The sequence below is a fragment of the Canis aureus genome, chromosome 1, assembly GCF_053574225.1.
Source record: "Canis aureus isolate CA01 chromosome 1, VMU_Caureus_v.1.0, whole genome shotgun sequence".
In the NCBI taxonomy this organism is placed as follows: domain Eukaryota; kingdom Metazoa; phylum Chordata; class Mammalia; order Carnivora; family Canidae; genus Canis; species Canis aureus.
The window spans coordinates 17513563-17527945 of record NC_135611.1 but is presented as its reverse complement, the minus strand read 5'-3'; the positions used below and the strand labels follow the sequence as shown (position 1 = coordinate 17527945).

At 51.9% G+C, this 14383-nt stretch overlaps 1 protein-coding gene across 2 annotated transcripts in view; it reads left to right on the top strand.

Moving 5' to 3' along the window:
- Positions 1-14383, top strand: part of LOC144310510 (O-acyltransferase like protein-like) — a 75021-nt gene that overhangs the window by 20175 nt on the left and 40463 nt on the right. For both annotated transcript variants that reach the window (XM_077891547.1, XM_077891537.1), the window contains exons 4-5: positions 9869-10010; positions 11174-11382. In XM_077891547.1, coding sequence (XP_077747673.1) covers positions 9869-10010; positions 11174-11382 — 351 coding nt within the window. The remainder of the gene's footprint in view (positions 1-9868; positions 10011-11173; positions 11383-14383) is intronic.

The following is a 14383-nucleotide window of genomic DNA, read 5'->3' as shown; positions in this document are numbered from 1 at the left end:
TTGGGAATGGAGGTGGTGGGAGGGGAAGGGAGTAGGTAGGAAGGGGGAGAAAGAATAATGAGAAGGCAAAGGCTAAAATTTGACACAATCAAATTTTATTTGATTTTTAAAAAGATTTTCTTTATTTATTCATGAGAGAGAGAGAGAGAGAGAGAGAGGCAGAGACACAGGCTGAGGGAGAAGCAGGCTCCATGCAGGGAGCCCGACGTGGGACTCGATCCCAAGACTCCAGGATCACTACCTGGGCCGAAGCCAGATGCGCAACCACTGAGCCCCCCAAGTGCCCCGACACAATGAAATTTTTAATGTAAATGATCTCCCGTCCCCCACAGCGCCCGGTTGGGCCTGGTTCTCTGTGGTGAGCCTTCTGTGCCGGGGCCCAGGGGTGGGAATCTGTCCCCTGGCAGATCCAGGCCATTCCGGACCCGGATGCTGGGGAGCCGCTGTGTTGTGATGGATTAGCACTAGGAGGCCCCAGTCTGGTCCCGGGGTGGCCTCCCCAGCTGTGTGATCTGGTCTGGGGCAAATCACTTAATCTCCTGGGGTTCCAGCCACTTCCTCTGCAGGGAGAAGGGAGCCAACGAAGCTCAGTGAGGCTCCATCTCGCTGCAGCCTCACAGGCTCTTCTGGCCTTAGCCTCTTGGGATGAACATATTTCAGTTCCAACTCTTCTAGAATTTTCAAATGGAGAGTTTTAAAGCCCAGGGCTTTGATTGCTAGGGTCTTCTGTATTTATTCCGGTTTTACAAATAGGAGCTCACACAACACATTCAAAGGAAGACCCTCTTTCTCTATTCACGGAACACTTCTGACCCCAAATGCGTGTGTTTCCCCAGTCACCTTGCACAACCCTGACGCTACCTACCTGGAGACAGTGCTGATCCCACAGGTGAAGGGCTCGTTCTCTCCCACAAGACTATCCCCCCAGCTTCAGTCACCAGTGCCAAGGAGGGGGTCCCGGGGTTACCCACACTCCTGTCTGATGTGCCTACAAATCCGGGGTTCCCATGGTGTCCTCCTCAGGTTTGATCATTTGCTCTCATGGCTCAGACGCTTTACTACAACTGGCTTATTATAAAGGAATAACCAGATGGAAGAGATGCCCAGGGCAAGGCATTGGGAAAGGGGTGTGGAGCTTCCCCGCCCTCACAGGGTACCCCCCAACCCGGTACCCATGTGTTCACCAACCTTGAAGCTCTCCGAGCCCTTTTGTGTGGGGTTTTCATGGAAGTCCCATTATGTAGACACACTTGATTAAGTCACAGGCCATTAGTGATGAACTCAGCCTCCATCCCTCCCGGAAGTGGGAGATGGGCTGGAAGGTTCAATCCTGTAATCACAGCCCCTTCCTCCTGGAGTCATCTTGTTAGCATCAACTCAAGTCTGGTTGAAAGGGCCTTATTGTGCATAAGAGCACGCACTCCTCCCACCCCTGCCGCTCAGGAAATTCCAAGGGCTTTACGAGCTCTGGGCCAGAGCATGTAGACCCGGCACGAAGACCGAATATAGATTTCTTATTATATCACAATATCGCACGCTTATTAAACATCTTCTTTTAAGTGTTCATCCTGCAGTTAGTTTTCAATGACCTGACACCGTCCTCTGAATTTATGATCTTCCCTACAGATTCAGGTCGAGTATCTGTCTATCTAGGCCAATATTTTATGTGCTGTTAAAAAGAAAACCAATTGTGAAGAATTAAATTTCAATTTCAGTTCTGGTTGGCGAGGCCATCAATATCCTAGCAACGAAGATGAATGCACAGGGGGTTGTTATTAGATTAGCATTTCAAGTGAATAAATGGCTCACTAAGTCTGAGTTAATGTTCATTATTATTTAAGAGATTTATCAATTAGCCTAGTTTTTCTGGCAAATGCTTAGCTGATTAGCCGGAGTTGACATTAGAATCAAGTGGAAGGTGAGCCGCTATTATCAATACAAAGATACCTTGATGATTACCTTTTGAGGAACTGGGCAGAGGAAGGGTCCTGCTCTGGGGTGGTTGGGGGGAGGGTGGTGGATATAACGGGGAGCTTCCTCTTACCACCGAGGGGGTCGCCAGCTTCTGCACAGAGGCAACAGGTAGAAATGGGAGCTTTTTTTGCCCAGGAAAAAACGGTCTCTGTCCGGAAAGGATTCGTTGGCTGTCCCTCAAAGCTTTTTGCTGGAGTAGCCAATATTCCCTTTACAGATGTGGGGGCAGCCAGCTGAGCAGTGGCGCCCGTAGGTAGCTGTCTACGCAGGCCTCGCTCACCCAGAGCAGGAGAGCAGGGAGTTCACGTGTGGGGACCATATGGACAAGCCAAGAAGAAATGAGCCCGAGACTGCAGAGAGAGGGAAGAAGGTTCTGGACAGGGCACAGTGTATTGCTTCCAGGCAAAAAAACAAAAACAAAAACAAAAAACTGCACAGCGTGGTTGGCGTAGGATATTCTAACATTTCAGCTACCTGACTTTGTGCGAGCTCTGGAGAAGGAAAGTATGTCACACCAGGGTGCTGAGCGTGTGGACCCACAGAAGGCCAAGCCAAGTGGGTTAGCAAACCCTTTGTTCGTGGTCTCCCTGAGGACTGTGGCCCAGGTTGTCCTGAAGAGCGGCTCCGAAGCCTGTAGCTGCAGGGGAGTCTATACAGGCAGTAAAAGGGGGACCCACGCCCGCAAGCGGTTCCCCAAATATGTGTGAGTCACAAGGCATGATTTGTTTGGTCGTAAAAGTAAAGGTTTTCTCATTTCCACGCAGACACGTGAAAGACCCTTAAGTCGTCTTACTCGATTTCTGGGGCACCTGGGTGGCTCAGTCGGCTGGGTGTCTGCCTTTGGCTCCGGTCATGATCTCTGGTCCTGGTGACCCGGGAGAGCTTGGCTCTGGTCTCACGGAGTCGAGGAATGAATCTTGCGGACACGGGGGAGTGAGTGAAGGGTTAGAGGTTTATTAAGTCAAGGTCCAGGGAAAGCTCTCAGAAGTGAGCGGGGGTCCTCGCAGGGCTGCCCCTGAGGGCTTGTAGGGTTGGCCTTTTATGAGAGCCTAATCGGGGAACCTAAATCCCTTTAACGTTATCTGTTGGCATCACCACTGAGTAAGGACTAGTGACACCATCTTTAATGGCTCACTTCTTCTTTGGGGTCTGGGTTACTCCTTGTTGGTCGCAAGTAGCTGTTCTAACAGGGCACCCTCCCCACCCACCCCTTTGGGCAGGGTGGCCTGGCTTGTTCCTCTATCTCCAGTTTCCTTATACCTCAGCATTTTTGGGGTTTTTGTGAGCCTGCTTCTGTGCCCCCCTGCCTAGCCCTGCCTTGCCCCACTTGTCCCTAACTCACTGGGATCGAGTCCCAGGGTGGGCCCCCTGCTCAGTGGGGAGCCGGCTTCTCCCCCTCCCTCTGCTGCTCCCTCCTGCTCATGCTCGCTCACCTGCTCTCTCGCTCACCTGCTCTCTCTCAAATAAATAAAATCTTAAAAAAAAAATACATTCTATTTCTATCATATCTGTTCCAAAATAGAGCCTGGGTGCCTCCGCTAAACTGGCTTTCCGGTTCTGGCATCTCCTAGAAGTCGCTGGAGAGGGTCGAGGAGGCTGACAGTCACCTCCTGCACGAGGGTCCAGATAGAATTTGGGGATGAGGAGCTCAAACCCGGTGATGGCCCGGGTGATGGCTCAGCCCCCTGAGCGCCCCCGGCCTGGCCCGCTTGGGTCCTGGAACAAAGTGCCACAGGCCAGGTGGCACATCCCTCCTGTCTTTACCTCCCTGGTTACATGGCTTTCCTCCCTGTCTCTCTGCTACCAAATTCCCCTCTGTGTCTGAGGGCCCAGGATTTAGGGACCACTCACATCCTAACCAGGGAGGACCACATCTTAAGTTGATGGTATCCACAAAGACCCTGTTTCCCCCAAGGCCACAGTCATAGCCCCGAGGGGTTAGGGAGCTGGGAGGGGGCGGGGGGGGGGGGGGGGGGGGGAGAAACACAATTCAAGCAGGACTATTTTCAACCCAGAAGGCTACCCAATGCCTAGTTCCTAGTTTGCCTCCATCCCTGAGGTCCCTTAAATGCCACAGGTTGTCGGGAACACAGTGACTCACAGCCACAAACCCTGGGGCCCTGCACTTAGAAGGTGCTTGATACAAGGTGGGCAAATCGGCCTGGAGTGTAACGGGGGAGCACAGAGCTGGAGAAGCAGGGGCCTTGGGGGAAGGGTCTGTAAGCTCGAGTTAGCAAATTTTATCCAGACTCCACTTTGAAGGGCTACATATTTCCATTCTTGGGGACTCACTCTGTCTCCTGTCTCATGGAAATTTTATTTTATTTTACTTTATTTTTAAAGGTTTTGTTTTTTTATTCATGAGACACAGAGAGAGAGGCAGAGACACAGGCAGAGGGAGACGCAGGCTCCATGCAGGGAGCCCCATGCAGGACTCGATTCCGGGTCTCCAGGATCACGCCCTGAGCCGAAGGCAGACGCTTAACCACTGAGCCGCCCAGGTGCCCCTATTTTATTATTATTTTTTAAAAGATTTTATTTATTTATTTGCTAGAGAGCACAAGCAGGGCGAGAGGCAGGCAGAGGGAGAAGCAGGCTCCCCACTGAGCAGGGAGCCCGATGCGGGGCCCGATCCCGGGACCCTGGGATCCTGGCCTGAGCCGAAGGCAGAGGCCTGACCCATGGAGCCACCCAGGTGCCCCCTTCACGGAAACTTTATGACATTATATGGTGGCCACTGCGTCTCTGTTGTCAGTGGCCCAAAGCAATGAGAACCGGGCTGCCGACCCTCAATGTGTGACCGTCCCTGACACGCGTCCTCTCTCCCGGGCTCCCTTAGGCTGGTTTATCCCTCCCTGCCTCGTGTAATCAAGACTAGGAGCCTCTATAGACCGACGGCGCTGGCACGTCGAGGGGTGACTTCTCCCCCTGCCCCCACTGTCTCTCAGGGAGTCCCTGAGCTCTGATTGAGAAAATGGAGCTATTTTAATAGCGTCTCCGGCATCACCCACACGAGCGCCTCAGTAGGACTCAAAAGGCATCCGAAACGTTTCTCGGAATACCAGTTTCTCAGTTTAACCCAGAAAATATTCCTTGGCCTCTTCCCGTCTGGCCTTTGTGTGCTGTCACCTGTGTGCACCGGGAGAGGGAGAATCAAAGGACTTGGGAGGCGCTCATTTGGGGGACCCTACAATCTAGGTAGTGGGGGAGGTGTGTGCCTGGAGCAGAAGGCTGCGGGGCAGTCGGCGCTGGAGCTCCCACCGAGGGCTCGGGTCGGGCAGCCGAGCAGAGGGGCTCTGGGGTGCTCTGGGGTGCCGCGGGGCTGCCGGGAGAGAACCAGGGTGGTTAGGGTGAAGGGGCGTGTGGGGCAGAGCTGCCCTGTGTTCCTGAAGGGGCTGCAGATGGTGCGTGGAGAGATATTGGTGGGAAACAGAGCAAACAGAGCTCTCCTGTTCCCCCTGTAGAGACCTAGAATCTGGCAGTGTAGACACTTCCACTGGAGGTGCACAGGCCGCCGGTTGGGCTTATTCTGGCGGCAGATTTAGCACGGGACTTGGCGCTTCTTCTCAATGCTGCTAGGACTGAGGACGTTGACTCCGGACCCTTGGGGAGGGTGGGCGAGCCCAGGAAAACCAACTGTCCACCCACCCTGGCCCGAGTGTCCACTAATTGAGTGTAGATATGGGGCGAGTCTCCGGATTGTTGGCCAGAGCTGCCCCGACAAAATACCACAGGCCGGGGCACTCAGCAACAGAAATGCACCTCTCGGGTTCTGGGGATCCGGGGTCCAGGGCCCGGGTGTCGGCAGGGTTGGCTTCTCCTGAGGCCTCTCTGCCGGGCTCGCTGGCTGCATGTGTGCCCACGTGTGTGTGTGTGTGTGTGTGTGTGTGTGTGCGCGTGTGTCCAAGCTTCGTCTCATATAAGGACCCCAGCTGGACCAGATCCCTTTCACCCAGTCCCCTCTCCAGAGGCCCTACCTCCAGCCGCAATCTGAGGTCCTGGTGGTTAGGGCTACAGCAGGAATTTGGGGGCACAGGGGGGGACACGATTCAGTCTGTAACAGTCTCTTCTGGGAGTCCCTTTGATTTTAGGGTCCCTTCCATTCTGTTCTACTCACTCTCTTCCTCTCCTGACCCTTGGGCTCCCTGATGCCCTGGGATTGGCCTGAGAGGAGGGTGAGTGCCTTGGAGGCTGGGAGAGGGGTGCCGTCTGCAGTGCAGCCCTCGGCCCTCGACCCCACACTTTAAGGGCCACCCCTCCGGCCTTCCTCTCGCTGTGTCCTCCCCATGGGATGAGGTGTCTGCGGGGCCATGCCCACCTTCTCTCCTCTTCTAGTCACACTCTGGGCATCTGGAACCCCAGAATTCCCTGCCCAGCTGGCTTCCAGCCCCTGCTTAAGTAGGGGGGGCTATGGGTGGTGGGTAGGGAGATGGGGCTTAGGTTGTCCACACTCCACAGGTAAGGAACTTAGTGGTTTGGAACAGGGAGAAGGTGGGAAGAGAAAAGTGGTGGGGTGGGAGCTGGTGGGGGCGTCCCGCAGAGCCCCCCACTTGTGTTCTTGCCCCGTGGGAATGAGGAGGGGCCCGAGTGTCTGGAGGCCAAAGCTGATGACCATTTCAGTGCGACCCAGGTCAACCCTTTCTGCTACGTCCCCCAACACACACACACACGCCACATTGTTCTGGCTTCTTGGGCTGGCCCAGGGATGCCTAGTGCTCTAATGGTTGGTGTCCAACAGCCTGGAGTATGTTTGGGGTCACGGCGGTGGGCAGGGTTATCCCGCTTCTGGCTGTCCAGGTCTGGACACTGTTGCTCAGCCCTTTAGATTTCATCCAGGGGCGACCGCTGACCTCCGGGAGAGATTCCCCCGGGGAGACTGAGGCAACGTGGGTTGTAAGCGGCTTTCATGGGCCTCGGGGCCTGTGCAGACTCCCCATGACGGGGATGCAGGGAGACCATCATCTAATGGATGAAGAAGATGTAGTCTATGTACACAATGGGATATTCCTCAGCCATTAGAAATGACAAATACCCACCATTTACTTCGACGTGGATGGACCTGGAGGGTATGATGCTGAGTGAAGTAAGTCAATCGGAGAAGGACAAACATTGTATGTTCTCATTCATTTGGGGAATATAAATAATAGTGAAAGGGAATAAAGGGGAAAGGAGAAAAAATTAGTGGGAAATATCAGTGAGGGAGACAGAACATGAGAGACTCCTAACTCTGGGAAATGAACTAGGGGTGATGGAAGGGGAAGTGGGTAGGGGGATGGGGTGACAGGGTGACTGGGTGATGGGCACTGAGGGGGGCACTAGATGGGATGAGCACTGGGTGTTATTCTATATGTTGGCAAATTGAACACCAATAAAAAATAAATTTGTAAAAAAAAAAAAAAGGAAGACCATCATCTGAGATGACGCGAGCGTGTTCCAGCCTCCTGCAGCCTGTGCCCCTGGAGACGGGAAGCTGCAGGTCTCAGGAGAAGCAGACTTTTATTTTTTTTTAAAAAGATTTATTTATTTATTTTATTTATTTATGATAGACAGAGAGAGAGAGAGGCAGAGACACAGGAGGAGGGAGAAGCAGGCTCCATGCCGGGAGCCCAACGCAAGACTCGATCCTGGGACTCCAGGATCATGCCCTGGGCCAAAGGCAGGCGCTAAACTGCTGAGCCACCAGGGATCCCCGAGAAGCAGAGTTTTAAAAACAATGGAAGACGAAGGAAGGAAGTTTAGTCTGGCAGCCCAGACAGACGTACACTTTATCATTTAATTCCTGATTCCGTGGTCTTGTGGTTCTCATTATGTCCAGGGCCTCCTGGATTAAAAAAAAATTTTTTTTAAAAAGATTTTTAAGAGTATGAGCTACAAGGCTTTGTAACACCTCGGTTTTGGATTTCTCTGTGGCCTCCAGCACGTGCTGCGCAGTTCGAGCTGACAAAGGAAGGTTCTGGTTGTTGTGGCCTCCGAGGATGCTTGCTGGTCACCACAGGGATGGAGCAGGGCTTTGCTTTGTAGGTCCAGGAGGCTCCCAGTGCGTCCGGAGTCAGGCCGGAGGGCCTGCTACAGCCTCCCCAGAGGCTCCCGAGTGCTTCATGGATCGAACAGATTGCCAGTTGATTCCTTTTAAAATTAGACAGAAAGCTTCCAACGGGGACAGACAGGGCGGCTGGTGCGCACGCTTGTGTGTCAGTGGAAGAGTCTGGTAAATTCAAGTACAGCCAGGCAGCAGCTGGGCGGGGGCGTGGACTCCGAGCAAATGGAATCAGATACCGAGGAGTCTACTGCTGTGTCCCCCTCTGGGGACCTGCGTGATGGAGCACCCCCCCTTGGCCAGTGCCGGGGACACCTGGACAGCTCCGCCTTCCTTCCTACCTCCACCCTTAGCAGGTTACAATTAAGAATCACGGTTAATACATATTATTAATCTTGTAGTGACCTATTGGCACAATTCAGAAACCCTCTGGTCACACTCATGGCAACGATGGGTGTTGGAGGTAGAAGGGACATTAGAAGACAGTGTGTCCCACCTACACTTCCTCATTACCCAGAGGGGGACTCGAGACCCAGAGAGGTGAAGTAACTTACCCAGGGTCACACAGCAAGCTGGCTCAAACCCGAGCCTCCTGAGTGCCAGTCTAGGCAATGCGTTGTGGTGAACCGAGGTAGCCTGAGGACCGCGCTCTTCAGGTTCATACAGACCTGGGTGAGTTTTGTCCCGGCCACGTAGCAGCAATAAGAGAGACAGCTGATGTTTATTGAGCTCTGACTGTACCAGGCGTTTGCTAAGTGCTTTACAGTTATTGCTACATTTGGTTTTCGCAACGACCTTGTAAGGAACCGTTATCTCTGTTTTGCAAAGGGGGAAACTGAGGCACAGAGCAACGAAGTAACTTGTCCATGGTCATATTATAAAGGGTAGATGCAGGCTTGCAAAACTGCAGAACCTGTATTCTCAGCTACTATGCTTAAGTGCGTGAACTTAACCCGAGGAGAACTTTCCCCGTCTGTAAAATAAGGTAAATAATAGATCCTTGTAGGTTTTTGATGGATTAAAGGTAATGACTGAAACACGTTTCATACCCAGTGGGCGCTTAATATTTTATTTTATTTTTTGTTGTTATTTATAATCAGATTAGCTGTTTGATGAAGCCACACTGTGTCCCCCCAACCTTTGCTGAAGCTTCGCAAGTTTGCTGGTCGTGCAGTTCTCAGTGTGTGCGCCCTGGTCAGCAACATGAGCACCTGGGTGTCTGCTTAGAAAATTCTCAGGCCCCACCCCAGACCTACTGCATCAGCCTACAGGGGAGGGGAGACAGGGAGCCCTGGATGGAGCGGCAAATGGATGATTTGGAGCACTCCAAATCATCCACATGATTCTGGAGCACTCGAAAGTTTGGGACCACTGCCCTCCTTTTACCACTAATGTCCCTCCGAACTACTTGCAATGACAATTAGACATGCCCTGGGTTGGTGCTTCTAAGCTTCAGTTTTAGGGAGCAACTTTCACCGGCCTGGGGGCTCCTATTGCATTTTTTTCATCTCCTATTGCATTTCTCTCCCTCTTGTAGGAACCTGTTTACAAACAGATTTGAGCTGGCAATGGTGCCTTTTGGATCATCCTTCCCAGCGCTGTGCCGGGGGAGGATGCGGGAGTCTGGGCTAAGAATTCTGGGGGGCTCGGGCCACACCAAGTGCTGGGCTGGGTTCCTCCTTCTGTGAATCTCAGCATTTTCGTGCCTTATTTTCCCCATCTGTACATTAGATTTATGAAAAGCCAACTGCCCTTTTAATATCAAAGTTTTGTTTTGAAATAATAGACTTAAGGCTCTTGGAAAAGTCTATTTATCGTATTATTAACACGATCTCTCTTTTTCTCCCCCCTTCGTAGATATTTTAAGAATCAGAAACACTTCATTTTTGGCCCCTTCTCTCTCCCTCTTCACAAGAAAGCCTTCCTCCTCATCTGGCACCGGTGTGGCTAGATGTGCTGCTGGAATGTTCCCCCTCGACACCTTTGCTGCCGTGTGTCTGTGAGTATAGTCACGTGCATCCGAGGTACCTGGTTGGGAGGTTTGTGTCCGGGCCATGTCATCAACTGCCACTTGCCAACTACGTGGAGTCATTTACTTTTTATTCCTGATTGATGTCTGGCCACGTGCTCCGTGGCAGGTCACCTTGTACCTTAACCCAGAAAATTTGGAAGTGTCGGAGGGGAAGGCTGGCCACACCCATGTGTGATTGAATTTCAGAGTCACTGAGAAATGTCTCCCGTCCCAAAATACTCCTGTTCCTGTCATGTGACCTCTGAAGATTAATTTCTTTTGTCTGAGGCAGGGCTTCTCCCACAAGCCCTCCCCCGTCCCGCCTGTTACTTTTTGTTTGCATCACACCTTGGTCCTCAGGATACATGGATAGAATTGGCCCGTAGCTGGAATTGTTGGTAAGAAAACCTCACTTATGTGACTGCCCCCTCGGAGACATCCACGTCTATACCACCACCCCATCACCCGCATCAAAAGTTACCTTTAGGGGCCCCTGGAGGGCCCAGTGGCTAAGCATCTGCCTTTGGTTCAGGGTGTGATCCCGGGGTCCTGGGATCGAGTCTCGATGGGGAGCTGCTTCTCCCTCTGCATATGTCTCTACCTCTCTCTGTGTGTCCCTCATGAATAAATAAGAAAAATCTCAAAACAAAACAAAACAAAACACAAAAAAGCCACCTTTATTAAAACTGGTTACCAATTAGGTAGGTTAAATAAATTGGTTTAACTAACATTTAAAAAAATGATAACAAAGAGTTTTCTCCCCCAAGTTTATCTGATTCCTACCTTTCATTCCTCTTTCCCCATGTGTGTATGAGTTGGGTTCCTACTGATTTTGAACCCATATAATGTAGATTAAAGATAGGAATCCTTAGTCCTCTCAGCTGCAAGTATCTTCCCCGGTGTTTAGGGTGCTTTGGCTTATGATCTTTCTTTACAATTATAATACAGAATTTAGTTAAATCCATTCATCTTTGACTTTATCATTTTTCATTATTTATTCTCGAATGCCACCCCCCCCCCTTAAAACTGTTAGGTATTTATCTGTATTTTAGTGAGGGTGTAGTGGTTTGGGTGTCACTGGGCTGTTTTCTCTGCATGTTCCTTGGTGCTGGCGTGATGAGGCTTTGCTCACACGAGTCTTCTCCCTGCAGATGCCTCACCGCGCTGGGCCTGGCCCTGCCCCTGGCCGGGACTGTCTACGAGGCAGCCAGGCGGAGGGGGTCTGACGGCCGGGCCTCCCCCCTGCCTCCGGCCACCGACCCGAGTCTGCCTTTGAGAGAGATGCAGAGGACTGAACCGAGACACGGAGCGGGGTGCCTAGCCCAGCTCTCACTATCAGGAACCCCAAGCAGAGGAAAAGGTAGGCATTCTAAGAACCTAAGGCCACTCACGAGAGGTGACTCAGACGAGTTGCAGTCAGAAAATAAATCCTTCGGTGCTGGAATCTAGTGAAAGCCCAGCAGCTTCCAAATGCCAGTGTGGAGGTTGGGTCTCTGCTCTTTACAATCCCATCTTTGTTTGCTGTCAAAGTGTTGAGGCGAGGTCACTAAAAATGCTGCTTTCTTTCTTGGGTACAATTATCCAGTGTCCTTTGTGCTCCCCAATGACTAGGTCGGAACAGAGCTTGGGTTTCACTGGAGTAATCCTTTAAAGGACAATCCCATGATCCCAGTGCCTATTTGCAGTGTCACAGCTACGCAGATGACTCACAGAACCTTCCTGGCATCACTAAGGTAAAGGATTTACGTGTCAATCGAAGCCAGGGAGTCATTGTGCAACCGGTTAGAGCCTGGCAGGGGCAGCTGAGCCAGGACCAGATAACCAACCCACTTAACGAAGGGCGAGCTGGACCCCAGTGAGCAGGTGGCCGCCTTGCGTTGGGTTGAGGTTAAAAGTCAAGTGTGTTTCCTTCATTTCTGCCTGCCCATATGGCGAGGCAGAGACCACACCCCCCCTCTGAAATAAGAATAGCGTCCCCGTGCGAACATCTTTAGAATATGGGGAATCACGTCCAGCAGAGCCCCTGGAGGGGCACGTAGCTGACCTTCCCTTACTCCAACTAAGAGGATAAAAAAGACACAACTTCAGTGACCAGGCCAACAGATTATGACTATGTGATCGAGCAGCTTCAGGCAGCATGTCCACCTGCACAATGGAGGGCACAGTGATGATTTGATCAGATCCTTTGGATCTTCAGGCAAAGACAAAAGCGAATGTTAACACCACCACAAACTCCCAACAAGGAAAGCAACACAAAGCACGCTTTGTGTCAGGATGACATAATAGAAGAGCTGAGAATGCTCGCCCTCCTTCGCGTGTCCGAGGGCGCCCAGGGGCCTGGTGGGTCCCCGGCACCCATCGTCCTCAAGGGAAGTGTTCATTGTTCGGCTCCTGCATGGGGGTCAGTCCCTGGGCTGCTTCGTAATTCCTACCCACCGGCCCTCGTTTTGCCCTATTTTTACTCCATCACATCAGATACCGGGGACTGATATGATGGGCCCCCGCCACGTCTCAGAGTTCCCTGCTCACTCCTCATGTGACATGGCTCAAGAACCCGGCTCCCCGGCTGCCACCTAGAAGGTTCCATGGGCATGGCACAACCAGCACATGCTGAGTGACCCCCCCCACCCCTTGGTCAAACCTGCCTTGGTTTCTAACTCTGCCCTTGGTCAGGTTGTTTGACCTCTAGGAGCTCAGTGTCCACATGCATAAAACAGGGGCATACGCTGGGATTTGTTGAAGGAAGTAAATGAGATAATGTGAGCTGTCCTCCTCCTGATTCATTGCTCATTTCTTCATTCTCTTCCCTTAAGCCAGAAGGAGGAAAGGGTAGCACTTTAATTGGCCAAGACCTCTCACTAACACTGACCTTGCTGAGGTCAGCTGGGTCCCGGGCACCTGCCACATGCTTCTGGTTGTCAGACTGGGGGTGAGCCTACAGTCACCAAGATTCACCCTCAGCTAATATTCAGGGGAAGACTGAGCCTCAGAACCTGATGTTCTAATGCCAGATCGCAGGATTTCAGGCAGGCACACCTGGTATGGTGTCAGGAATGAGCCTCTGAGACGTTAGGGTTTTAATCCAAAATAGGACTGTCTGTGATGGGGGCAGGAGGGTCATGTTAGCTTTTTCAGCAGCCACATTTAAGTGTGGCTTCAAAAAGGCATATTGGGGGGCGGTGTCTTCTGTGTTCTGTTGCTGTAGCAATTTTTTTTTTTTTTGTATTTAATACCATCAGAGTAAAATATCACATCTTGAACGGTTGGAAATAAAAATCAAGGCAGAGAGAGCCCTAGGGTCGGCATCATTTTCCCTCTCCACGTTTACACTCACCAGCGAGTCAAATCAACGTAAGACTACCGTGTCTTCTCGAAGTTCAGAGCCAAATTGGGTATTTCAGATTCCTGGTTCTTTATCCTCCAAATAATCATTGCATTCACTTAGGGCGGTTTCCTGTTACATGAGCCTGTCCTTTCCTACTTAGATGACAAAAATATGAGTTCGTGTTTGAGGAAGTTTCCATGAAGTAAATAGCTGTGGATTTCAGCCCTTGGAACAGGGCTCTTGGTCTGTGGTCCGTTGCTTGAGGTGGGCTCACCTCAAGTAATAATCACTGAGAAAATCCAAAAGGGCCACCAGGCTTCCCAAAGCACCGGCACACCCCACGGTTCTCAAACTTTGGGGAGCATCGGAAGCACCTGGAGGGCTTCAGCACATCACAGCACAGATTGCTGGGCCTGGTCCTCGAAGATTCTGAGACAGTAGGTCTGGGATGAGACCTGGGACTGTGCCTTTCTAACAGGTCCCCAGGTGATGCTGAAGCTGCTGGACTGCGAGCCCTCACTTTGAGAACCACCGACCACATTCTCCCCACGCCCCTTTGGCTCATCCTTTCCATCTACGAATGGGTACATGGGGCCCAGAGGCCATCCTCCCCACAGGACCAGTTATTTTCAGACAATGTTAGAAGCTGCTACTAGTTAAGTTCACCCACAAGTAGAATTTAGATAGAAAAAAGTCAAATGGTAGCAAAACGTATTCAGTGCTTGCTTGCCAAGGTGGGCATCAGGCCAGATGTTTGACAGACGTGCTCAAAGTCTCACAGCAGCACCGCCAAAGAGCGCGCTCAGCTTAAAAGTGAGGGAAGGGGTCCTGAGAGGTGAAGAGTGAGGTGGGGCCGGGCAGAGAGAGCCCGACCACGTCTCTCCGCTGTGGCAGGTGGCTTCTCAGGGCCGGGCCAGGTGCCGGTGAGCGCAAATGCCTCCAGCCGACGGGGTGAGCTCCGAGCCTCCGGGCAGGCCCATGGTGGGAGTGACCCCAGTGGAGAGACCCCTACGGACAGCTGGAACCTCAGAAATGG